The 25897-nt window shown below is 51.5% G+C and overlaps 1 protein-coding gene across 1 annotated transcript in view; it reads left to right on the forward strand.

Moving 5' to 3' along the window:
• The first annotated feature begins 14434 nt into the window (after nt 1-14434).
• Nucleotides 14435-25897, forward strand: part of ACER1 (alkaline ceramidase 1) — a 34404-nt gene continuing 22941 nt past the window's right edge. The window contains exon 1 of the mRNA XM_006125535.5: nt 14435-14719. Within this exon, the coding sequence (XP_006125597.2) occupies nt 14627-14719 (93 nt within the window). The 5' untranslated portion in view covers nt 14435-14626. The remainder of the gene's footprint in view (nt 14720-25897) is intronic.

The following is a 25897-nucleotide window of genomic DNA, read 5'->3' on the forward strand; positions in this document are numbered from 1 at the left end:
GGAATGTGAACCGAAATAATTATATTGGTGGTGATTTACATCAGCAGCTGTTTCAGTGCAAGTCAGTTTGTGGACACTTATTTTGGAATAAAAGTGCCATAGTTTAGTATGACTAATATCTTTTTGGTTGATGTAGTCACTTGCATGTAGGCAAGCCCTAAGATCAAACTAACACCAATCAAAAACAATCACCACAAATGATCCAACATAAACATCTGTCCCTGAATTTGTGATGGCTTTCTGATAACACAGCCTCAAAATCAGAACAGAAGAATGGCCACACCTCATCAAACCATTGGTGCATCTAGTCCTGTGTCCTGTCTCTGACAATGGCCAGTACTAGATGCTTGAGAAGAACATGTAAGAAACCCTGAGGCGGGTAATTATAGAACGACCATAGAAAAATCTCTTCTCCGTTAATTAGTGGTTAAATCCTGAAGCAGGAGAGTTAATAACTGTTCTACTTTTTTTCCTCTAGCATAACACTGGACATTCTTATTACCCAGCTAAATACCTTTTGTTAACATTGCTAAGCTCTTGGTCCTAGGAATAGGTTGTGCCAGGGAGTTAACTGCATGTTGTGTAAAAAGCAGTTCATTTCATTCGTTTAGAGTTGCTGTCTTTTTGCCCTTTGTTCTTGTGTTACAAGTCAGCATGAATAGACGTTCCCAATCAATATTTTTCCAGCCTGGCTGTTAGTTTGCATACCCCATCCTCTTCATTTCCTAGCTATAGAAAAACAGCCTCAGTCTTTCCAATTTCTCTTCACAGGAGAGTGTCACTCCCCACCATTGAATCCACTCTCCTGCTTCGGTATCTTTCATTGAGATGCGGTGCCCAGACCTGGATTACATTGCGAGAAAAAGGATGAGAGCCAGGGCCGATGAAGACATGTGGAGGCCCTATACTACGTCCAATTGAAGAGGTAGCTGGGCGGGCACAGCCTCAGCCCAATATGGTGGCCAGAGGAGTTTCTCCTCCTCTCCCAGGTCAGTGGGCGGCCACTCCGGCCCACTCCAGTGAGGGTTGCCAGGTGTCCGGTATTGACGCCTCCTGTCCAGTAAAAAAATTCATGCTGGTTTATTATTAATTTTTATTTATTTTTTTTTGCTTAATGAGTCTCGGAGTCCTTTTTTTATTTTTTTATTTTATTTTTTTTTGCTCAACAACTTTGGTCTCCCCCCACTTTTTTTTTCCTCAACAGAATTTTTTCCCCAGTGGTTTTTTTTTTTTTTTGTGGGGCGGGGGGATGTTTTGTATTTTTGGTTCAACCATCTGGCAACCCTAAAGTCAGACAGAAAGGGCAGTGAAAACAGAAATAATCAAGTCTGATATTGGCATAAAGACCAGTACATAAGCAAGGATGCAACTAAAAGTTAGTAATTTTTCTTGTATTTAGAGGCCCCTCATAGTCTGAGGCCCCAAACTGTAGCTTACATAGTTTATGAATAAATCTGGCCCCGCAGCATTAGAAATCCAGAGCAAATCTTATTTTTAGAGGCACTCTCCCAGGCTACGTCTAGACTGGCATGATTTTCCGGAAATGCTTTTAGCAGAAAAGTTTTCCATTAAAAGCATTTTCGGAAAAGAGCATCTAGGTTGGCACGGATGCTTTTCCGCAAAAGCACTTTTTGCGGAAAAGCGTCCGTGGCCAATCTAGACGTGCTTTTGCGCAAAAAGCCCCGATCGCCATTTTCTTGATCGGGGCTTTTTTGTGGAAAACAAATCTGAGCTGTCTACACTGGCCATTTGGCGCAAAAGGGACTTTTGCCCGAACGGGAGCAGCATACTATTTCCGCAAAAAGCACGGATTTCTTACAGTAGGAAGTCAGGGTATGTCTACACTACAAAGTTAGTTCGAACTAACTTTAATAGGTGCTACACTAGCGCTCCGCTAGTTCGAATTTGAATCGAACTAGCGGAGCGCTTAGTTCGAACTAGGTAAACCTCATTTTACGAGGACTAACGCCTAGTTCGAACTAGCTAGTTCGAACTAAGGGCTGTGTAGCCCCTTAATTCGAACTAGTGGGAGGCTAGCCCTCCCCAGGTTTCCCTGGTGGCCACTCTGGCCAACACCAGGGAAACTCTATGCCCCCCTCTCGGCCCCAGACCCCTTAAAGGGGCACGGGCTGGCTACGGTGCCCGTGCCAGGTGCAAGCCTGCCAGCACCCAGCTAGCAGACCCTGCACCTGGCACGGCACAGAGCCAGCCACCCGATGCCCCCCAGCCCACCCCCTCTTGCCGGGACCAGGCTGGCGGCTCCCGGGAGCTTGCCCTGGACCGCAAGAGGCGGGCACCTTCCTGGGCTAGTGCGGACATCGTGGACCTCGTCCACGATCTCCGCACTTCGCACAGGAAAGTGGCCGTCTAGGGCAGGAGAGCTGCCAGCCTGGCCACCCAGGAGCAGGTGTGCATGAAAATCAAGGGGGTCCACTGAGACCCCCGACACTGAGCCATGAGCTTACAATGGCCGTCCTGGGTCAGACCAAAGGTCCATCTAGCCCAGTAGCCTGTCTGCCGACAGCGGCCAACCCTAGGGACCCTGGAGGGGATGGACCGAAGACAGTGACCAAGCCATTTGTCTCGTGCCATCCCTCTCCAGCCTTCCACAAACTTTGGGCAGGGACACCACTCCTACCCCCTGGCTAATAGCACTCCATGGACCCAACCTCCATGACTTGATCTCACTTCCCTTTAAACTCTGTTCCAGTTCTAGCCTTCACAGCCTCCTGCAGCAAGGAGTTCCGCAGGTTAACTATTTGCTTTGTCAAGAACAACTTTCTCTTACTAGTTTGAAGCCTGATACCCATTCCTTTCCTTTGGTGTCCTCTAATCCTTCTTTATGGGAACTCAGGAAGAACTTTTCTGAATGCACCCTCTCCACCCAACCCCTGCTTTTAGAGACCTCTATCCTGTCCCCCCTCCGTCTCCTCTTTTCTAAGCTGAACAGTCCCAGTCTCTGTAGCCTTTCTTCATATGGGACCTGTTCCCAACCCCTGATCATGTTAGTTGCCCTCCACTCTCCCAGCCTTTCTCTTCCCCTCTCCCACCTCCTTTTCCCAGTCTCCCCCAGTTTTTTTCAATAAAGACAGAGTCAATGTTGGAAGAAACGTTATCTTTATTTTGTACATCAATAAGAAGGGGGGCTAGGGAAGGGTAAGTGGAAGGAGGTGAGGGAGGAATGGGGTACGAGCCCCCGATGGGGAGGATTGGGCTGGCTCTGCGGGCTTCTGGGGGTGGAAGCTCTCCTGCAGCCCCCCAATTGCCCCCTCTCCCCAGATGGCAGCCTGCGGCAAGTGCAGCCAGGCTGATGGCCGAGTGATGTGATGTGCCCAGTGTGGGTACTCCGGGCACTCCAAGCCAGAACTTCTTTGCAAGCGGGGCACCCCTTAGAACTGTCTGTCCGGGGTGGGGGTCGGGACCCTTTAAGCGCAGCCCTCGGCTAGCCTGAGACAGCAGCTCCACGCTCTAAGTCCTCCTCTGATGCCCTGCCGGCACTGCTTCCGGCCATCCTTAAGCCCTGTTCAGAGTCCACTCAATGTGGACTTGCTAGTTCGAATTAGCAAAACGCTAATTCGAACTGGTTTTTAGTTCTAGACGCGTTAGTTCGAATTAGTTTAGTTCGAATTAACTAATTCGAACTAAGTTAGTTCGAACTAGCGCTGTAGTGTAGACGTACCCTCAGGGCTTTTGTGGAAATTCAAGCGGCCAGTGTAGACAGCTGGCAAGTTTTTCCGGAAAAGCGGCTGATTTTCCGGAAAAACTGGCCAGTCTGGACACAGTCCCTGTGTGTTTCATTCCTGAGATAACACACTCCTTTGTATCACAGTGTCTGATCTTTACCTGGGCAAATCTTCCTCAATAGCTCCTTTATTAGGAAAGGGATAGAAAATAAGACCCAGAATATCTTATTGCCCCTGTATAAAACTATGGTACGCCCACATCTTGAATACTGTGTACAGATGTGGTCTCCTCATCTCAAAAAAGATATTTTGGCCTTGGAAAGGGTTCAGAAAAGGGCAACTAAAATGATTAGGGGTTTGGAACGGGTCCCATATGAGGAGAGGCTAAAGAGACTGGGACTTTTCAGTTTAGAAAAGAGGAGACTGAGGGGGGATATGATAGAGGTCTATAAAATCATGAGTGGTGTGGAGAGGGCTGATAAAGAAAAATTATTTATTAGTTCCCATAATAGAAGAACTAGAGGACACCAAATTAAATTAATGGGTAGCAGGTTTAAAACTAATAAAAGGAAGTTCTTCTTCACACAGCGTGTTGTCAACCTGTGGAACTCCTTGCCAGAGGAGGCTGTGAAGGCTAGGACTATAATAGAGTTTAAAGAGAAGCTGGATAAATTCATGGAGGTTAGGTCCATAAAAGGCTATTCGCCAGGGGATAAAATGGTGTCCTTGGCCTCTGTTTGTCAGAGGCTGGAAAGGGATGGCAGGAGACAAATCGCTTGATCATTGTCTTTGGTCTACCCTCTCTGGGGCACCTGGTGCTGGCCACTGTCGGTAGAGAGGATACTGGGCTAGATGTACCTTTGGTCTGACCCAGTACGACCGTTCTTATGTTCTTATGTTCCCGGGGAAAGGCAACGAGACATCAAATATGTGAAATCCCTTAAAATACAAGATGAAAGTTCACACCCTAACTGATCCCACAACCAAAACCAGGTCTACAGGGGCCCTTCTCTGCCTCTTCTGTCAGAGACACTGAACACCAGAGCTCAGCTGATGCGAATGGGCCTAGCTCATGGAACGGAGAGAAAGACGAGATGATAGCCTATTGTCACGGTAGAGACCTGCTGGGACCAGCAAGGGGAGCCATTGCCAAGCAACGTGCCTTGCAGCGAAGCTTCACAGTGAGGAGCCCGGGATGGAAGGCACTGGTGTACCTGGATTAGATCCTGCTGAAAAGGCAGGAGGGAGGCAGGGGCTGGAAAGGGTCAAGGGCTACAAAGGTAGCTTGGTGCCCTGGGCTTCTTTCAGGAGTTAATGCCCTTATGGAAAGAGAACTCAGAGAGCTGGTGAAGTCATTTAATTTCTAACCGTGGCTTCCCAGGTTCCAGGTACAGCATTGCACACACGTCTACATCCACGGCAGGGGGTTTCCGTTGATCTGCACTTAAGCCATCGCTCAGGATTTAAACACACACCAGCGCTCAGGAAAATTAATTCAAATTAACAAAAACTGAATTTACATCCTGTTAGTCGGACACCAACTAACTGTGTGGATGCTCTCAGGCCAGGTTCACGCTACAGACTTGTCTATTGCTCAGGAGTGCATGTTATGAGTGATGTCGTTATACCACGCTGCCAGTGCAGACAGCACTATGCCAACGGGAGACCTTGGGCGCATCTACACTCCAAAATTAGCTACTCTAGTAGGTTTCATTATTTTAAGGGTTTTTTAGTCCCATCTCCCCAGAAGATGGGGGAAGAGGGAACTCGTGTGAGGTGTGGAGAGTGCTTATAATAAAAAAGTGAATTTAACACTGGTGAAAAGTGCCAGCTAGTGCAATAGGTAGTCAATATGTGTGACACATTTCCAAAAGGCCTCGGCACACTGGGCAGCGCTCCCATGGAGGTCTGGCTTTTAGTGACAGAATGAGAGGTGCCGAGCACTTTGGAAAACATGATCCATAGATGGCGGGGGGGGGGGGGAGGGCGGCTGGACCCCCCGAGGTTCAAGGGGTTTCCCTCATATGCAGGGTTTACAGGTTTGATCGGTGGGTCTCTGTGCACCACCAGCCCTGGGTGGGAGGTTCTCGCTTCCTGGAAATGGGCAGGGTAGGCGTCCCATGGCCGAGCACCTTGCCATGACATGCTGCAGAGAGAGGCCACTCTTCCCAGCGCTCCTTCCTCCCCCTCTCTCGGAAGGCTGCCAGGGTGGGACCAGCTGGGATGAGGGCTGCGTGGCAGTTTTGTCATGGGGACTGCTGACTCGACACACACGGAGCCTTCAGATGGAGTCAGCCTTTGATCACTGCCCAGCGGGACTGAATGCAAACTGGTGGCCTGGAGGTGAAAGGAACATCAGAGCAGCCAGGCAGGGGCAGAGCAAAGGCCCGTCCAGCCCAGGGTCCTGTCTGCCCGCAGTGGCCACTGCCAGGCGCCCCGGAGAGGTGAACAGACCAGGGAATCCTCCCGTGCTCATCAGTGGTTCCCTGAGGGGCCTCAGGCAGCTTCCCGGGGCTCCTCCGAGCCGAGCTGGCATCAGACTTGCTGGGGCCCTGCACATAAAGGTTGCAGCCTGGAGGCCTGAGCCCTGCCCCCTGGGGCTAGAGCTGGAGCAACGTAGCATCATGGAGCTCCAGGCAGGTGCCCTGCATGCTGCCCCCTAGCTCTGGTCCTTGCTTTTGTTGTAGGGGCACCATGGAGCCATGGAGATTTCAGCAGGATGCTGGGGGGGGGGGGGGGGGAGGGCGGGAAGGGGGAAGAGAGTTCAGAAAGGAAAAGACTGAGACCTCTGCTTTGCAATTTGGTGGCACTGACTCTGTGATGGTCTCGCGGAGGGGGGGGGCACAGCTCCCTGGGATAGAAGACCTGGGTTCTGAGGCTGGCCCGCGGAGGCATTTTTCCAGCTGATCCTTACACCACAGAGCCCAGACTGCACGATTACTGTGTAATAGCATGTAACTAAAATACCAAAGGCTCTGAGGAGGAATCCTGACAGACCACTCCGTGGACAGGGTGATGTAACAGCTTGTCTTTTATGTGGTGGCTCCCAGACACCCTCTCCCTCTGCTCTGTCCTCCCAGGACACCCTGGGGTGATGAAGCAGGAGGTGAGGCAGAGGGATGGAAGTCTTGGGGGTGGAATCTCTCCTGATTCTGAACCTTCCTCCCTCCCGTTAAAACCTTCCGTGCTTTTCAGGCACACCCTGCCCACCACCTAGATCAGGGGCTGGTTCTATTCTGGACTCATCACTCACTTGCATGGGGATCTGGGCAAGCCACTCAAACTCTCTGTGCTTGAGTTTCCCCTCCAGGCAAAGAGGGACAGTCCCGCCTGCCCAGCTTTGCAGAGTTGTGGGAGAGTCATCTAGAGGTGCAAGTGCAAGTACAAGATGTTCTAATGTTGTTACACGTAAGACTGAAAGCCGCAGGCTCAGGCTAAGGGAAAATCCTCGAGCGCCTCTTCTCATTTGCCCCACGTTTAAATGCAGGCTCTGGCTACACTTAGCTGCAGCAGCATTTTAAAGTGAGTGTGGCCATGGCAGGAGCGCTGGGAGAGCGTTTTCCCAGCCCCTGTGTAAGCCGCCTCCATGAGGGGAGTAGTTCACGGGGCCATGGGCCAGCTCTGGTTCACACTGGTGCTTTACAGAGCTGTAACTTGCTGTGCTCAAGGGTGGGTGGGTGTTTTTTCATACCCCTGAGCCAGAAAATTCCCACGCTGTAAAGTGCCAGTGTAGAGCTGGCTGGCGTATCTGCTGCTCAGAAGGAAAGAATAATCATTAGCTATTTCATATCTGCGTATCAACCTGGTCTTGATGATACCGAAAGGCCCCTTCCCACTCTTTGGCTTGTCTATGTAGGCAGCTTTCGACGGCAGTAACTGTCTTTTGCTCTGTATATGTACAGAATCTGTGGGGTCCTGAATTTTCTAGATGCTTCTGTAATATGGCTTCCTAGACCGTTCCTATTTTTAACTAGAAATGGGAGGCTTCCCCTCTTCTAGAGAGACAGACATTTCTGCTTGGCAGTTCTGTGGCCTACAGAAGTGGAAGTATCTATGCTCAGGGATGGATATTTTCCCACCAAAACACATTTTTGGCCAACCCCCCACAGTTTAGCAAGACCAAAATAGTTTGCAAATTCCTATGGACTGTACCAAATTGTTTCAGTGTGGAGCAGGACTGCGATGGGGGCACTCAGCTGCCCCGCACTGCTGCTGCGCCATCCCCGGCGGTGCTCCGCCGCAGCGGGGGGACCGGCGGAGGCAGCCTGGTGCTCCACGCCAGAGCCCTGCGGGACCCGGGGGAAGAAGCGGTGGGGCGTCCCGGCCTCAGCCGGAACCGTGCTTGCCCGGGATTGCTGGCAATGCTGGCTCGGGCAAGAGCCATCAAGGAACAGGAGAGGGGGAGTGGCCAAGGACGCCAGCGCAGTCCCCCCTCCCCTTTACGTCGGACGCGCCGGCAGCGGGACATTTAAAAGAGGCACCACAACGGGAGAAGAGGTCACCAGGAGGAGAACAGAGGGGAACCCTGAGCCACAGCGCGAGAGCAAGGGAGGTAGGAAGCGACCCAGGGCAGGGTATGCAACCCGGGGGGTTGGTGAGTTACAGGTTGGAGCCCCCACCAACTAGTCCCAGTCCTTAGGGCCCTGGGTCGGGGGTTGGAGTGAGGGCAGGCCCGGGCCCCCCTACCTTCCTCTGCTGACTAGCCAAAGGCCAGATGGGAGGCAGAGGATTTCCTAACGATGGATGGGTCATCAGACTGTTGACGATGCTGGTGACGGGGAGCACAAAGAGGGTGCTTGGCCCGGTGGGGCTCCGGGCAGGAGTGAACTGACGGACCCCAGGTGGGGTAGCCCCCGGCCCCCTGACAGGGACTTTGAAAAAAAATCTGAAAGAAATGAAGCTCTTTGCTTGTTTAAAAATTTAAAACAGCTTTTCATTACAAAACGGCCATTCATGTAAAAATCATTTTAAACCACGGAAACACACACAATCAAAATACCTTGTTTTGTCCAATCTATAACTGTGGGGTTTTTAATGTTTTGAGTCATCACATTTTTTGAAAAGTGGCTCCTGCTCCCAGCCTCCCCACATGGGGCTGCCGACTCCTGACCCTCTTGGGGCTGGAGCAGCCCTCTGCCCACAGTGGGCTGGGGGGGGGGGGGGACGGGACTGCTCCCAGGCACCAGTTAACCAATTACCTGGCAAGCATCATCCAGCAAGGGGTATTAACCAATTCACCAGTTACCCATCACATCCCTATTGTCCAAAGCCATGTGTTTTATATCATCACATCAGGTTGGCGCTTTCTTTCTTTCTTTCTTTCTATCTCTCTATCTCTCTATCTAATTTAAATCTCTCCTGGGTGAGTGCTCCCTGGATTAAAGCCACAGGACACACTGCGCTGCGTTAGCTCTCTGGTTTAACGTGTCTAGTACCTCCCTTGCCTGCAGCCGTGGCTAATAAAGTCCCTGGCCCCTGTTGCACAATGATGCTGTATCTAGCTGGAATGGAAGGAAAATTCCCCGAGACCCCTGCAGCAATCGAGTGATCTCCAGCTGGAGATCTGATAAGCTGTAATGAGGTTGCACAATTACAGGTGCTGTAAAAACGGCAGGGAGTTCCAGGCATGGATGCTATAAAAGCCACACCTTGCCCCAGCTATGAGCTGGCTCTCTCCACTTGCACCTTTGCGTGGTCTGGGGCCCTGACGGTTCCCGGCTCAGCACCATGGCTATTTACAGAAGGCATGATGACAGGCTGAGGGCTGTGAGACATGCGCATAACATGGTGATACGGTTGCTTTACCCAGCTTTGTAAAGGGTTTCAAGATCAGTTTTATTCATTATTTGTATTATTTCCACTAGGACTACAGTGTGCCAGGTGGCTTCCAAACAGAAGAGAAGGCACGCTCCCTGCTCCACTGCTCTCATGAATAAAAAGCATTAGATACTGGGTATGCTGAGTATTCTAAAATACAGTGCAACAACACTACCTGGTCATAGCTAGTGTTCCCTGTAAGGTGGGCACTTGTGCAGCTGCTCAGGAGAAATTCACCCAGATGATTAGCAGAGAGTGCACAGCTAGGTTTTTGTTTCTATTGGTGGTGCACATCTTCACATGCCTCAGTGCACATAAAATTATTCCACACATGGATGGATGAGGTTAGAGGGAATGTTGGTCATATCACCTGCAGCGACTGAACTCAGGGAAAGCAGAAGCTCTCCTAATTAAGGAAAGCAGCAGGCCCAGAAGTGGGGAATAGGTAGCACTCAGGGTTTCATTGGCTGGACCTGTCCCTGTCAATGCAGCGCACATGCCTGGACACACTCAGCCTCTGCTATTTAAGGCTGGGTAGGAGGAAGTTAGTTCTGTGGGCAAATCCGATCCTGTGATACTTTGGTTCGAATCTGGGATGCCCCTTTCCCTTCATGGGGAAGAACTTGTTCAGTTCCCCCAAATCAACAACCACACCCCTCTGCCTTGGAGGAAAAAAAACAGACATATAACATGTTATCCCAGCTTTGCATATGTCATTGACTGGGTGCAATGCTCAGACATGGCAGTGAGAACTGATACACAGAAACCTACGAGAGGCAGTCAGAAAGGAGGCAGTACTGCACAGTGGCTAGAGCACAGGCATGCAGGTCAGGAGACCAATGGTCTATTCTTAGCCCTGGTAGGGTCCTGCTGTGATGTAACATTCATTCTGCCTCTTTTTCCCTCTCCCACCCTTTGTCTAGTTCAATAATGTTTTCTCAACAGGAGCTGTTTGGACAATGCCTAACGCAATGGAACCCCAAGCTCAGTTAAGGCTTATGGGTGCTACATGTTCTATACAATGGAGAGAGTTTGTCTGTCTAAGAACACCTCCTAAGCACTAAGAGCTAGGATCACCACGTTCAGCACACAGCTTCCTCTTAGCCGAACTTAAAGCAAGGTTGGGGGTTGGTTGAGCTGGGAAAAGGAGACGTGCCTGGAATGGGATTGCTGCTCAGAAAATCACACAGAAAAGAGACAGACTCACAAGGCAGGTGCAAGGGGCTGGCTGGGGGTGCCCCTTCCCCAATTCTGGGACTGTCCTAGCCCCGAGTCTCTCACACCCTTTAGGGAGGGTGGTGGGGGCTGCAGCTCCCCCTCCCGTGATTAATATGGGGACATTGCTGGCTATTCCCCTTTGTCAGGGAGCCAGGGGAAAGTGCCCAGTTTGCTGCATTCCTCACTCTGGCTGGGGAGCGCAGGGGGCAGATGAACCTGGACCTGCCCCAGCTGGGGAACATGCCCCCCTTCCCCAGTGTGCCCGCTGGACTTGTAGCACCTTGGAGAGGCGCTTCTCACCTGGCCCCAAGCTGCTGTGCTGAAAGAAGGCTGGGTTGTTCTCTCTCCCCAGGCTAACCTGCAGACTGACCCCCTCTGCCCCAGCCCCACCCCAGAGCAACGATTGAAATGAAAAAAGAAAAAAACAAAAATGAATTAAGGACTCAGGCGACACCGGGATGTTTTCATTTATCACAGTATTGATGACATTTAAAATAAAAATTGCTTTTAGTTAAAAATATTCTGTTTACCCAAACCAAAGTTTATTTGTTTGGGGGTTTTTGGTTAGTGAAAAAAATAGTTGATCAAAAATGATATATTTGCTAAACAAAATATCTGGTAGTCACAAACCACATTTTAAAAAAATGCGATTCTATTTCAAACTGCAAAATGGAAACGATGACAACATTTTGATTGTTGTTTAGGTGAAAACCGTCATTTTTAAAAATCCAGCCGTGTCGATAGATCCGAAGAGGACAGCTTCTATCACTGGAAACTAAAAGCTTATCATGTTGGTGTTGCATGCATGCGGGCAAAGCAATTTTGAAATGGCTTCTGAATACATCTGCCTCTCCGTCTCCAGCCCTTTCTGCCCCCCTCTGGCTTGGAGATTTAAACTCACCAGCCAACATGGTCTCTTGAGCAGGCACTGGATGGAGCAGGCGTTCCCCAGAGATGGAGCAATAGTGACTACGGTTCATGCTGCCTGGGGCTGCTCTTGGTGACTTCCCCTCGTGGATGCTCCTTTAGAACTACAGCAGCAGGGCAGGCAGTGAGAGATGCCACCCTTCCATGCAACACCTGGAGGCTTTTGACATCTGGCTGCTCCTCGTGGACACAGCTTGGGGTGGGCTGAGGGAAAGTGCAGGTAAGCTAGACCCAGCTGAGAAGTAAACAGCAGGTGAGCAAGCCACCTGCAGCTTCATTCAATCACTTGCTTCAATTTTCTTTTCCCGATCACTGTTTTACTGCAGGGATTTCTTCATCTGGGCTTCCTCTACACCCCCCAGCAAATGGGTGACAGAGGCTTATTGGGCTGGGACATGAGTTCTCTACCTGTGAACCGATTTTCTCTTACTCTGCACCTGGTGCAGCCAATGACACTGGTGCGGACATGAGTGCCAAGTGCTGCCACATGAGGATGGAATTATTTGGTGGGAACCATGACACCAAAAGCAGGGCCCTGGAGAACGGGACCCACTAATCGGCTCCTCCAATGCTTTGTTTTATTTCCAGAGTCGCATTCCCACTCTACATGAGGAATTCAACTCTGCATCAGTTTAATTAAGGTGGAAGTGTCTTAAAACATAGCCGGCTAAACTGGGGCCAAATAACAGATGGAAATTCCCCACAGCCGTTTGTCTGGTATTGCGGTACCATAGGTCATGTGAAGTCTTGTTTAATATTCCTATTTTCTCTCTTTGAATCTCCCCATGTGGATGCAAATAAATCAAATTCAGGTCTCAGTTACACTAGTATGAATCTGGAGAAAGTGCATTAACCCTGCAGAGTTACTCTGGATTTTACTGGTGTAAGCGGCAGCAGAATTTGGATCCCTAATTTCAAGGAACACAATTAAGACACAAAATTATTAAAATGGAAAAGGCTAAAAGAAGAGAGAAATCAAATGACCTTTTAAGCCAATGCCTATTAGGCATTTCAAAGCTGTAAAGCACCATGTGAATGTGAGATGGTATTACCCCACATTTTAGAGTTTGCCTACTATGTGACTTAGGAGCAACGACTAAGGTTTTGTCATTCTGGGTGTCCCAGTTAATGGCTGCCCATCTTGAGATGCCTTAAACTGAGTCATCATGCTCTGAAAATGTGGCCCCTTTATGGCATCTCTAGCTACACCCCCCCAAATCAGTCACTCCTAGGTGTTGGAACTAGCATTGCTGGAAGGAGAAGTAACAACGCCAAAACACGGTTCCCCCTCCAGCACTCTTGCTACCAGCATTATTTCAGCACCACAGAGGTCACTTTGAGACAGTCTTGATCGCAAGTCTCATCCAAAGCAAGGCCTGGGTGCTCCCAAGACTCGGTCGGGCACATCTGTAAGCCAGTTACGAAGAGTGGGCTTCTCAGAGCTCAGAATGCACTTTATGGTGCTTTAAAAACAAACAATCCCACAGCAAGCCGGGTGGGTCCATTCCAAGGAAAGGCAGGCAGCCGGATGTACAGAATTTCTATCCTGCCAGAGTCAGGAAGTATCTCAGCTTCTTAGACGTGAGGCAAACAAGCACAAACCCCACAGATCTGCCTTTACAAAGGAGCACGAGATGACATTGAAAGTGACAGTCTCCACCCTGGGAACAGGAGATTCCTCGGCTTTGGGGAAAAGCAGGATAAAAGGGGACGAATTTTCCATCACTGCCCGGTTAAGAACACAGTCTGCAGTCATCATGGGATTTTGGGGATGCTAGAGGTATCAATGGTCAGGGGAAACCCGCCCCATCACTGTTAAGAGCACATCACTGCTGGGAAGGCATTTTCCTCAGGCTTCACCCCCGTGCCAAGGTGCAGCATGAGGTTTACATCATATAGTCCAGGGCTTAAAAAATGCATCAGTCTTCTGATCAGGACCCGCCCCTGGGGTGAATCTGGAAGGGAGGAGGAGCGGGAAAGCCCTGCACCCCGTAAGATGTGGTTAAAGTGATCTAATCCTTGGGCTAGACAGTGCTAGGTGGACAGAAGAATTTTTCTGTTGTCCTGTCTACTGGCTCTCAGGGATGGGCACCCCCCCTCTGCTGGTGCTGCTGCAGCGGTTCTAGTGAAGCCACAACCTCACTGTGCAAACCGAGAGCCGGTCACAGCGCCACAAGGTCCTCTTATTTCCTGACACCCCCCCCCCCCCCGCCCTTCTAAAAATGGGCATTCCACATACTGGGAAAGCCAAGCAGACCAAATGCCTGCGCAGCGCCACAGAAACCAGCTGGCTGGACGTCGGTTACACTCCAGGGTCCCAAAGATTGACAGACACTGTGACAATGTCAAGCAGGAGAAATCTGGCCTCTGGGACACTTAGCCTTGGGTGTTCGCCAGTGGCTGCCAAATCTGGGGTCAGGAAGGAATTTCTCCACAGCCTTGGTGTTTTCTCATCTTTCCTTAGGCCGAGCTCCGCCCGGCTCCTATGATCAATTTCCCATAACTGCAACAGGGGAGCAGTGGGGAAAAGGGGCCCAGCCTCTCCTGTCCTCTCTGCTGTCATTAGAAATGGGCTCAAGCCATAAGGTCTGGGACCAAATTTCCAACTTCCCCATGCATTGGAGTGTTTGGATCCAGGACTTTTGTTTGCACCCTGACGAGGGTCACGTCCATTTGCAGAGTGTGGAGCTGCCCCTGAGCTGGGTTTGATTTAACTGAAGAGGAGGGCGGAGGAATGGCTTATCCAGGCTTATCTCTGGTTGTAACCCAGTGGCACGCCCTAGTTTTACAAGGAGAGTGGTGGCTAAGGGTTTGGATGCTGGTATTTTCCTCAAACTGGCTGGGGCGGCATGTGCATGTGAACAGAGCTGCGGGAGGGCAGGCAGAGCAGGTTTCACCTCTTCCCCAGTGGTGTGCAGAGCACTCTGCCTCCCTGGGAACAATCTCACCCGCTTCTCTCCCTTGGCAGAGGGAGCCCCAAAATGCCCAGCGTGTTCGCCTACCTCACCTCCGAAGTGGATTGGTGCGAAGGGAACTTTGAGCACTCCGAGGTCATCGCAGAATACTACAACACGGTGAGTGAGAGAGCAGCTGGGGGGAGGAAGCAGGAACTCACCATGGCCTGCTGTGCAGGGTCTATGAAACACACACACCCGGGGGCAGCTACAAACAAGCAACTGTGGAGCAAATGCTGTAGGCTGCAAGGGAACCACTAGTGGATATGGGATAAGTCCAGCAGGCCTGAGAAGCCGGCTTGTGCTTTGGCTGTCTGCAGGCTCCCCTCTGCTTTGACAGTTTGGGGAGAGCAGGCGAGGAAAGGAAAGATGCTAAATCCAGGGAGGAAGCCTGGGATATTGATTGCTGATGGAAGTGAGGGGCTGTCAGCTCTGCAAAATTCTGCTAGTCAGCCCGGGCAGGTTTTCTGCCAGTTACTCTATTTAACACAGAGAAAGCCGAACCACACTGCAAGCCAGTGTCTGAACCCAGGCCGAGAACATTACTGCACTAACCCACATCCCCTCCGCACTGAGGAACAAAGGCCTGGCCAGGCTGGGTCACAAGAGGGGCCCATATAATCCAGGGACCTCTCTGGGAGTGGCCGGGACCAGGTCTTTCAGGGGCCGCACTAGCCAATCATAGGATAACCTGCTCAGGGGATGTGTCCTCCTAGCCCCCCACCGCCTCCCCATGTGCATGTGTAGCCTTCCCCAACCTTTCTGCAGCTTCCCTGCTACTAACCCACGGTCAGCGCCTCCGCGGAGCGATCCCGCTCCGTCGCTGCATGGCTCTCTGTGGGCGTGTCTGCACTGCGACCAGCCTGGGCGGGCAGACGTGCTAGCTCGGCTGCAGTCAGCCCACTGGAAAACCAGCACAGGCGTTGCACCATGGACGGTGGCTCGGGCTAGCTACCTGCTACCTGTCTGCAGAGCTCCTGGGAAAGGTGGGAGGGGGCGGGGCCAGGGGCAGCCAGCCCTCAGCACTGCCCAGACCATGCTGCCTGCTCCACCAGCCTGTGCACTGCAGCAGTGGTGGCCAGAAGCCCCAGGACCCTGGGCATTGGCCCCATTTGCCCCTCCCCCATTGATGGGCCTGCCAGTCTGAACCCCTGCCCAGGTAGCTAGCCTGAGTCACGGCCTGTCCCACCACATCCGCAGGGCTAGTTTTAGCCCACTCACCTGAGCCTGTCTGTCCAGGCTGCCAGCCACAGAGCAGACACTGCCTGGGGTCCCCTGGGTGCAAGCGACCCCAAATCTGACAGTGTTCACAGAGGGGCTGCACCTGCTAACACCAGAGCAAGATCACTGCCACTGGCTCCCATTTTCTGACTGAGGCCTAAGCTTGTAGCTTGTACGGCAAGCGGCGGCGCATCCCTTCTGAACGAGCACCGATCAGGCTGAGGACTCTTGCTGGTGTCCTCAGGCCAGTAATTGCACAAGTGACTAGGGGTTCTCAGTGTCCAGCCGGAGGTACCGTAAAGGGGCCTGGTGTAGAAAGCAGGGAGCAGGCGACCCTCCGAACACGGAGCTCCGTGGAGGCGTCTCAAACCAGGCATCCGAAACATCAGGAGCCATTTTGAGGAGTCTTGACCCCTGCTTTTTAGCACCTAAATAAGTTCAAAGGTGAAATGCCAAGAGTGCTCCAGGGACGTAGGAGCCATGTCCCATTTTCAAAAGACACTCGAGCTCCTCTCCAGGTCAGATTGTTAAAGATATTTAGGCTCCACAAGATGCCGATAAGCATCTCATGGGAGTCTCCAAAGGACCTAAGGCCCCAGTCCTCAAAGACAGTGAGGGCACGTCTACACAGCAGGGCTGAAGCCGGAATAAGCTACACAACCTGAGCTATGTCAATTGTGTAGCTTAAGTCGAAATGGCTTCATTCAGCTTTTGGTGCTGTCTACGCAGCAGGAAGACCGAGAGAGCACTCTTCCTCCGACACCCCTTGCTCCTCGTAAAATGAGGGTTACAGAAGTCGGAGTGAGATGTCCCCTAGCTTGACATTGTCGAAATTACTGCTGATAGTGCAGACGCTGACTCTGCTATTCCAGAATAACACTGCCATGTAGACGCACCCTTAGAGAGGAAATCAGCAGGAGTCAGGTGCTGGGGAGCCTTGAGAAGGAAGGTGGGCCCGACTCACTTTGGAAAAGGAGACGTAGGGTTCACAATGCTGAGCTGAGCAGCAATTTGCAGATCTGGGACGGAGGCGCCGAAGTCCCACAGGTGCTTCTGAAAAGTCACCTTGAATCTCTGACTATGGCAGAGGTGCCTCACTTTCACCTAAAGTTCTGACCTAACCAGGTTTGTCCAATTTCACTGCCATGAGCCAGGCTTCAGACCCGAACTTGCCTCTCATCTGATGGAGAACATGTATTCTGAATGTGTGGAACAATCAGTATCACACATGCAGAATGGGAAGCGACTGTCCGGGAAAAGAACGGCAGAAAGGGATCTAGGGGTTATAGTGGACCACAAGCTGAATATGAGTCAGCAGTGTGATGCTGTTGCAAAAAAAGCAAACCTGATTCTGGGATGCATTAACAGGTGTGTTGTGAGCAAGACACGAAAAGTCATTCTTCCGCTCTACTCTGCGCTGGTTAGGCCTCTGTTGGAATATTGTGTCCAGTTCTGGGCACCGCGTTTCAAGAAAGATGTGGAGAAATCGGAGAGGGTCCAGAGAGGAGCAACAAGAATGATGAAAGGTCTAGAGAACATGACCTATGAGGGAAGGCTGAAAGAATTGGGTTTGTTTAGAAAAGAGAAGATTGAGGGGGGACATGATAGCAGTTTTCAGATATCTAAAAGGGTGTCATGAGGAGGAGGGAGAAAACGTGTTCATCTTGGCCTCTGGGGATAGAACAAGAAGCAATGGGCTTAAACTGCAGCAAGGGAGGTTTAGTTTGGACATTAGGAAAAGGTTCCTAACTGTCAGGGTGGTCAAACACTGGAATAAATTGCCCAGGGTATGTCTACACTACCCTCCTAGTTCGAACTAGGAGGGTAATGTATGCATACCGCACTTGCTAATGAAGCCCGGGATTTGAATTTCCCGGGCTTCATTAGCATAAGCGGGGAGCCGCCATTTTTAAATCCCCGCTGCTTCGAACCCCGTGTAGCGCGGCTACACGGGGCTCGAACTAGGTAGTTCGGACTAGGGTGCCTATTCCGAACTACCGGTACACCTCGTTTCACGAGGAGTAACGGTAGTTCGGAATAGGACCCTAGTCCGAACTACCTAGTTCGAGCCCCGTGTAGCCGCGCTACACGGGGTTCGAAGCAGCGGGGATTTAAAAATGGCGGCTCCCCGCTTATGCTAATGAAGCCCGGGAAATTCAAATCCCGGGCTTCATTAGCAAGTGCGGTATGCATACATTACCCCGCTAGTTCGAACTAGCGGGGTAGTGTAGACATACCCCCAGGGAGGTTGTGGAATCTCCATCTCTGGAGATATTTAAGAGCAGGTTAGAGAAATGTCTATCAGGGATGGTCTAGACAGTATTTGGTCCTGTCATGAGGGCAGGGGACTGGACTCGATGACTCTCGAGGTCCCTTCCAGTCCTAGTATTCTACGATTCCCAACTCAGGAGACCAAGAGATCAGAGATTATGCCGACAGCGTAAACCTGACAGGATTCCTTTTGATGATTACGTGGCTAATTGTGTCCCTGTAGTTTGAACATGGAGCGACTGGAGAGAGAGAGAGAGATCTTTCTGGTGCCTGGGGACACCTGACCTCACTCCAGCTGTGCACTCGTTAGGTCCAGAACCATAAAGGGTTATAGGCTCTTTACTTTCATTGAAATCAATGGACATTAGGAGCCTAAATACCTTTGTGGATCTGGGCCTTGCTTCCTAGACTTCAGTGGAGAAAGTCCATGGAGGATGCGTCCATCAATGGCTCTTAGCCAGGATGGGCAGGGAGGGTATTCCTGGCCTCTGTTTGTCTGGGGCTGGGAATGGGTGACAGGGGAGGGGTCACTGGGTGATTCCCTGTTGTGTTTACTCCCTCAGGGGCTCCTGCATTGCTCAACCTTTCCTCTGGTACCTGACTGAATCTTTCCCTTCTCAGCTCTCCGCAAACACACTTCCTCCTCTCAGTCCGCCTCTCTTCTCCTCCTCCTCGCCTGGGGGGAACCTTTCAAAGCCGCTTCCACAGGCTTTAATTGGCTGCAGGTGTCTGATTAGCCTGCTCCTTCAGGCCAGCTATTAATTATCCTCAGGCCTGCCTTCCCTTAGAGTGTGGCAGCCAGCTAGTCTGGGTCTGTCCCGGGGCGTACTTCAGCCCCATGGGATGGAAGCAGATTCTTGGTCCTGAGGCATCTTCTGAAGTGCTGCCCTTAACTGGGCGTGGACGTGGGGCTGTTACATTCAGGTGCCAGAGCCCAATCCTGCCAGGGACTGGGCACCCACAGCTGTTCCATTAGAGTCACTGGCCATATTTCCACCTTTAAAAGCCACCCCCAAGCCAGCCTCCCCCACACGCTGCCCCGCTGAGCTTGGGGCCCTGCTAATGCTTTCAGGCCGTGGCTGGGCAAACAGACCCACGCCCACCGAATGCAGCTGAGCACCCAGTAACCAGGCAGCACGGATCAGATTCGCGTGCGTTCGCCAGCGAGCAAACACTGCACTGAGTGGCGGGCGGTGCTTGGCTGCCCTGAGCAAACACTGACCCAATGCTGCAGGGCGTGGCCGGGCCGCACGAGGCCAGGGTGGGTAAAAGATCAAGAAGATCTCAGAAAAAGGCTTGAGTAGGATGAGGCTGGTCATAGAACACGGGGCCTGCTCCCTCCCTTAGCGAGGTGCCACTGCCGGGAAAGGAATTGGCGACCTCCGACCAGTTCTGTTGTCCCGTGGGAAGATTCTCTGCTAAACAAGGAGGCTGCAGTTTCTAGCTGGATTCCCCTGGCCCAGCGCTGTAGGAACCCAACCCTGAGCCCACACATGCCTGGGTCACAGGAGCAGAGGCTGCATCCAAAAGAGACAATTGGAGTCACCTGGCCAAAGATAATACAAACCCTTCCTAGAGACTCAGGGACGGGCTCCTCTCCAGCAGCTGCAACATGCCCAGAGGGAGACTGGAGTCGCGAAGGGCGGATACACCTGCTGCTCACTTACAGGGGCAGGAGGAAAGGGTGACTCGCCTTCCCACCCGCTCTGCAGAGGCCTGGCTCTGGTTTCCTCCTCCCAGGGAGACCTAAGCAACCAGCTTTCTTTGTAGTTAACATCAGGCCTGGCAGTACCTGGGGCTGGGCTCGTAACTCAAACAGATGACAATCCTCTGCCAAGTCCCAAAACAAAGGCAAAGGCAAAAGTTCACACCTGGCTCTTCACATCTCCCACCACACCCAGAGCTTTGCTTCTGTGCTGGTCAGCACCTTGGCACACAGCCCTTCTCTAGCCAGCTCCACCCCCGACCCCAGGGCCTTTGGCTGACTCTACACCGGGGTCCCAAACTCGCAGCCTGAGCAGCTCCTCGCTCAGCCTGCACGTCCCTGCAGCCCTGGGGAGCCAGGGGGTGTCTGTGCCCTTCCCCAAGCCCAGCCCCTGCTCCACCTCCACCCTCTACCTCCTTACACTCCTCCCCCCGTGACCCCTCCCCCAAGGCACCTGGGGGGTTACAGGGCAGGCCTGGCGCAGGGGTCGCTCCACACCCTCCCCCCACCCCTGTCTCTGTAACTACATCTCCAACACATCTGATGAAGTGGGTTTTACTTAGAAAAGCTTTCGCCCTAGTAAATCTGTCAGTCTCTACGGTGCCACAGGACTCCTTGTTGGTTTTCCTAGGTACGATGTTTGGCAGCACGGACTGGGATTGCCCCCTCTCCTAACTGGATGGACCGAATGCCATTGGTGGCGTTGTCTTCCAGTCCGGGAGAGCTGGCAACTCTAGGAGAGATGCACTATTGAATGTCACCTCTGCCCTTCCTCTCTGCTCCCCCCTCCCTTCTCCCTCAGTCTGTTCAGAGCCATTACTGTAGGGCCGTGCTGTGTGCAGACTGGATCCCCTCTGAGGCTGACCCTGCACTGGACCGAGCTGCGACAATCTGAGCTGAGAATCTGCCTTTCTGCTTGTTGCCGCAAGGTGCCCAATACAGCAGCGGGTGCTTCAAACGTGATCAACAATAAGTCTCACTCTGCTATATAAGCACTTTCTGTCGTCGCTTGGGCTTTCTCTCCCGCATGGCCTGGAGCTAGACAGTGGAGATTTATCAGAGTTGACGCCCCATTATTTACACCAGCTGAGGTGATGGCCTTGCCTGGCTGTGGCTCCAGCCGCAGCATGAAATCCGCCACTGGCACAAAATTATCCTGGGTGACATCTAAAAGTCAAATTCTCCTGGGCCATCAGCTCCGCTTTGCTGCCACTGAAGAACCTGATGCAAGACTGTATTGTTCCATCCCATGTCTAACACCCGCTCCTTTTTTAATGGTTTATAAAAATTCAATCCAAAAGGTAAGGACACATATAAATTAAATAGGCAGTGAAGCATTCAGCCATTTGTTACAGCTGGTGATTGTTCAGGAGCAGAAGTGTCATCATTGATATTAGCGAACTGAAAATTCACCAGCCGTGACAGATCCTTGTGCTAGGCAATCCCCAAAAGCTCGCAATCTGTCCTGCACAAGAGATAAGCGGTGGGTACAGACAGAGGGCAGAGCGCAAGGTAGGGATGTTAAATATCTGTTAATGGAACAGTCGAGTAACCTCATGAATTCTTACCAGTAAGTCGACTATTCTATAGTCCCCGGGGTGGGGCCAGCAGCCAGTGCACTCCAGCCTCTCCTTGCGGACTGGCTGCCTCTCGCCCAGTGCTGCTGCCTCTGATAAAGAGGCAGCAGTACAGGGTGGCAGCAGCCCCTGTCAAGGGGACATCTGAGCTCCTGGACCCAGCGTGAGCCAAAACTGAGCTCAGCTGCCTGCCCATGTGGCTCCTAATACACTTCAAATGTAAAGCGCAGCACGAGTAGGTCCCAGACCCATCGCAAGCAAGGAGTGAGCCAGGCTGCTGGCCAGCCTGCTACAAAATATACTGTCCGGTGATGGGCGGGGATGTGTGTAGTCTATAGCATTAACCTATAAGCCTTTGCTTATCAGTTACTGTGCTATTACATCCCTAGCACAAGGGAACAATAAGATTAGAAATTGATGTTGTTAGGGTGCTAACAATTCCTTGTGTGCTTCCCTTCACTTCCACCTCGGTGCCTTTTTGCACGTCCCCTTGTGCCTTGTACACCCCACCATCCTCCTTCACGTGCTTCAAGCTACTTCTGTGAAATCTAGGGCCACAAGTTTCTCCAAAGAGAAATGGAACCCACAGGCTACATGAGATACACCACTGGATCAGTTGCAGTCTGGGCCTATTTCCTATCTTTACCGGGAAGGATTTGGGCTCACAGAGATGCAGGTCAGGGCTGCACACTTGTACTGATGCAACTGAAGTGGTGATTTCATGCCCACTGAAGACAAACAGGCATTTTTCAAGCAGCTTTAATGTTCTGAGAACAAGGGCAGCTTGATCAGGAAGCAGGAATCAAGTCTGTAATTTGGCTTCACTCATTTCAATGGAGCTCTACTGCCCATCTGCACAGGAGCCGGATGGGATGTGGGAATTTACCACACTCATTTACTTTTCTCGCAGGCTTCCCCGGGCCAGCTTGAAGGGTTTGGATCTTTTCGTGCTGATCTGGGCCTCAGTCATACTGTTGGTTAGGGCTGGCGAGATATTGGCCCAGATCCTAAGTCAATGGGAGTGAAGTGGATGGACCAATGAGAAGCTGGCCATTGAAACAATAGAGGGTCAGTAGAAAACTCAACTTCAAGCTCGGCCTTAAAAGCCTTTAGGGATGGAGATTCCACCCACTCCCGAGGGAACCCAGCCCAGCGCTTCCCCACCCACCTAGGGAAACAGTTTGTCCTAATATCCAACCTAGACCTCCCCCATGGCGACTTGAGCCCATTGCTCCTTGTTCTGCCATCTGCCCCCACTGAGAACAGCCTCTCTCCAGCCTCTTCGGAACTCCCCTGCAAGAAGTTGCAGGCTGCTCTCAAATCCCCCCTCGCTCTTCTCTTCTGCAGACTAAACAAGCCCAAATCTCTCAGCCGCTCCTCGTAAGTTATGTGCTCCAGCTGCCTCATCATTTGTGTTGCCTCCACTAGACTTTCTCCAGTTTGTTCACATCTTTTCTATAATGGGCCCCCCAACACTGGACACAGTCCTCCAGATGTGTCCTTCCCAGTGCTGAATAAAGGGGAATAATCACTTCCCTCAATCTGCTGGCAATGCTCCTCCTCATGCAGCCCAATATGCCATTAGCTTTCTTGGGCAACAAGGGCACACTGTAGACTCATATCCAGCTTCTACTATAATCCCTGCAGAAGTGTGCCAGTCAGTCCCCAGCCTGTACCAATGCCTGGGATTCTTCCATCCCAAGTGCAGGACTCTGCCATTGTCCTTGCTGAACCTCATCAGATTTCTTTTGGCCCAATCCTTCAATTTGTCGAGGTCACTCTGGACCCTGTCCCTGCCCTCCAGCATACCTACCTCTCCCCCTAGCTTAGTGTCATTCATGAACTTGCAGAGGGTGCAACCCACCCCCTCATCTAGGTCATTAATAAAGTTGTTGAACAAAACTGGTGCAGGAGCGACCCCTCAGACATCCTGCTTGATACCCGCTGCCAGCTATACAGCGAGCATTGATCACTACCCATTGAGCCCAATGACATAGCCAGCCTTCTATCCACTGTGGCAGGGTGTTGCCCTGCTCTGGCCTTTAAGGGGCCAAGGAGCTGGAGGGAGGAGGGCCCAGCTGAGGGCCATAAGGAGGGCCCAGCTGAGGTCTATAAGAACAGCGCCTGGGAGGAGAGAGAACGACCTGCCTGCTGCTTTGGAGGAGAGAGCAGTTAAGACCTGATGGCCAGGGAAGAAGGAGGCTCCCTGGAGGAGGGCAGGACTGGGGAGGCTCAGATAGGAGGAACCCAGGCTACATGGCCTGAGGCCCAGTGCTGCATAGGAGGCCGTCATGAAGGGCCGGGGCAAGCAATGGAGGCAGCCCTAAAGGGCCGGGCCGCATAGGAGGCGGCCACACCTAGCAAGGAGGTAGCTGTGGTAGTCGGGGAGGGAGGCTGAGCCAGGGAAGCCCCAACCCATAAGTCCAGGAGGTAACTGGGCAGGCAGAGGTGTGCCTGTGGCTAGGGAGTAGGGGCCTGGAGATCCTGTGGCCTGCCCGGAGAGGCTGTTAAGGGGCTGGCAGGGGGCCTGAGGCCAGGACGGTGTGAGGGGAGTTAGGAATCCCCAAGGAGAAGAACTGGGGTCCCCGAGCATCGGGAGGACCCTGGAGAAGTGGACCATAACAACGTGGACTATCCTCCCCCAGAAGGGGGGTGCGGCACAACCGAGGAGTGGTCACTGCCAAAGGGCAGTGCCCTGAAGCCACCACTACACCCAAACGGGGCATCAGAGCAGCCAGCTACTTCCCCCAATCGGCCACCCTGGAGGAAAGAGCTGGGCAAAAAGAAAAAAATGAGTGAACACCACCTTATAGTCCATTTATCCAATCCATATTTCCTTAACTTGCTGGCAAGAATATTGTGGAAGACCGTATCAAAAACTCTGCTAAAGTCAAGGTCTGTCACATCCACCACCTCTCCCATGTCCACAGAACCAGTTACCTCATCACAGAAGGCAATCAGGTTGGTCAGGCAGGAGTTGCCCTTGATGAATCCATGTTGATCACTTTCCCCTCTTCCAAGTGCTTCAAAATGGATTCCTTGAGGATCCCCTCCATAATTTTTCCGGGGACTGAGGTGAAGCTGACTGGTCTGTGGTTCCCTGGATTGTCCTTCTTCCCTTTTTTAAAGATGCATTTTTCCTTCCTTTGCCTTTTTCCAGTCGTCCAGGACCTCCCCCGATTGCCACAAGTTTTCATAGATAATGGCCAATGGCTCTGCAATCACATCAGCCAAGTCCCTCAGCACCCTTGGATGCATTAGATCCGGCCCTTGGATTTGTGTACGTCTAACTTTTCTAAATAGTCCTTAGACAGCCCTCAGTGGGGAAAGAACAGGCTATCTCCTTCCCACCCTGTGCTGCCCGGGGCGCAGTCTGGAACTGACCTTGTCTGTGCCCTTGTTTGTTCCTGGTCATTCACTGTAGTTAGAATTTTAATGGCACTTGCTGTGGTCGGCCCCTTACGTGCAGGCAGGCAGTGATTATTTCAGTTACACCAGCTGTCAATTATTCTTCTGTTTGAGAAATATGACAGTCCGAGGCAGGTGCAATTGTACCGCTTAGATAGCTACAACTACTCTCCTGAATCCATCTCTCGCCGTGCTTTGCAAATACATCCATGGAAAGAATGTTCCAAACTGGTCTAATGTTGGCATCATAGTCAGAAACAAAACAAGCCCCAGACCAGAAGGGCCCACCCTCCCAACTAAAACTGTACTCAACCAGGAGTTTTCTCAGGACCCATTTTTGCTTCCTTACCTCATCTTACATTGTTTCTGTGATTTGTGTAAAGTCACACCGTAAGTTTTTGGCAGAGCCAGGACTAGAAGAATCCAAGTCTCTGTTCTTCCGAGTCTGGGCTCAGACCACATTATCACATATTATTTATGATAATAATCAATCATTAATGGTCAGTTTTCATTCTAATTGCAGTACAAGTCTATAGGAGTAAATCAATATTTCCAAGACAGCTAGGGTTGCCAGATGGTTTCAACAAAAATACTGGACACACTTGACATTACATCACAATCTACATTACATCTGATTTAGAAATAACGGACATTTATATTTTCTCATTTATATTTTCTCAATTTGTTTCCTGAACAGAAAGCTCAAATACTGGACTGTCCTGTTCAAAACCGGACACCTGGCAACCCTAAAGACAGCAGGAGAGCTGTAAACTCACAAAGGCAGATAAATGTAAATGTGGGAATTAGATACAAATGTATAAATGAAGAAAAGTCAGAAATCAGTTAGGGTATGTCTACACTACCCCACTAGTTCGAACTAGCGGGGTAATGTAGGCATACCGCACTTGCAAATGAAGCCCGGGATTTGAATTTCCCGGGCTTCATTTGCATAAGCCGGGCGCCGCCATTTTTAAATCCCGGCTAGTTCGAACCCCGTGCCGCGCGGCTACACGCGGCACGGAGTAGCTAGTTCGGATTAGGCTTCCTAATCTGAACTAGCTGTACTCCTCTTTCCACGAGGAGTACAGCTAGTTCGGATTAGGAAGCCTAATCCAA

Source organism: Pelodiscus sinensis, chromosome 32, assembly GCF_052426305.1.
Source record: "Pelodiscus sinensis isolate ZL-2025 chromosome 32, ASM5242630v1, whole genome shotgun sequence".
Classification (NCBI taxonomy): domain Eukaryota; kingdom Metazoa; phylum Chordata; order Testudines; family Trionychidae; genus Pelodiscus; species Pelodiscus sinensis.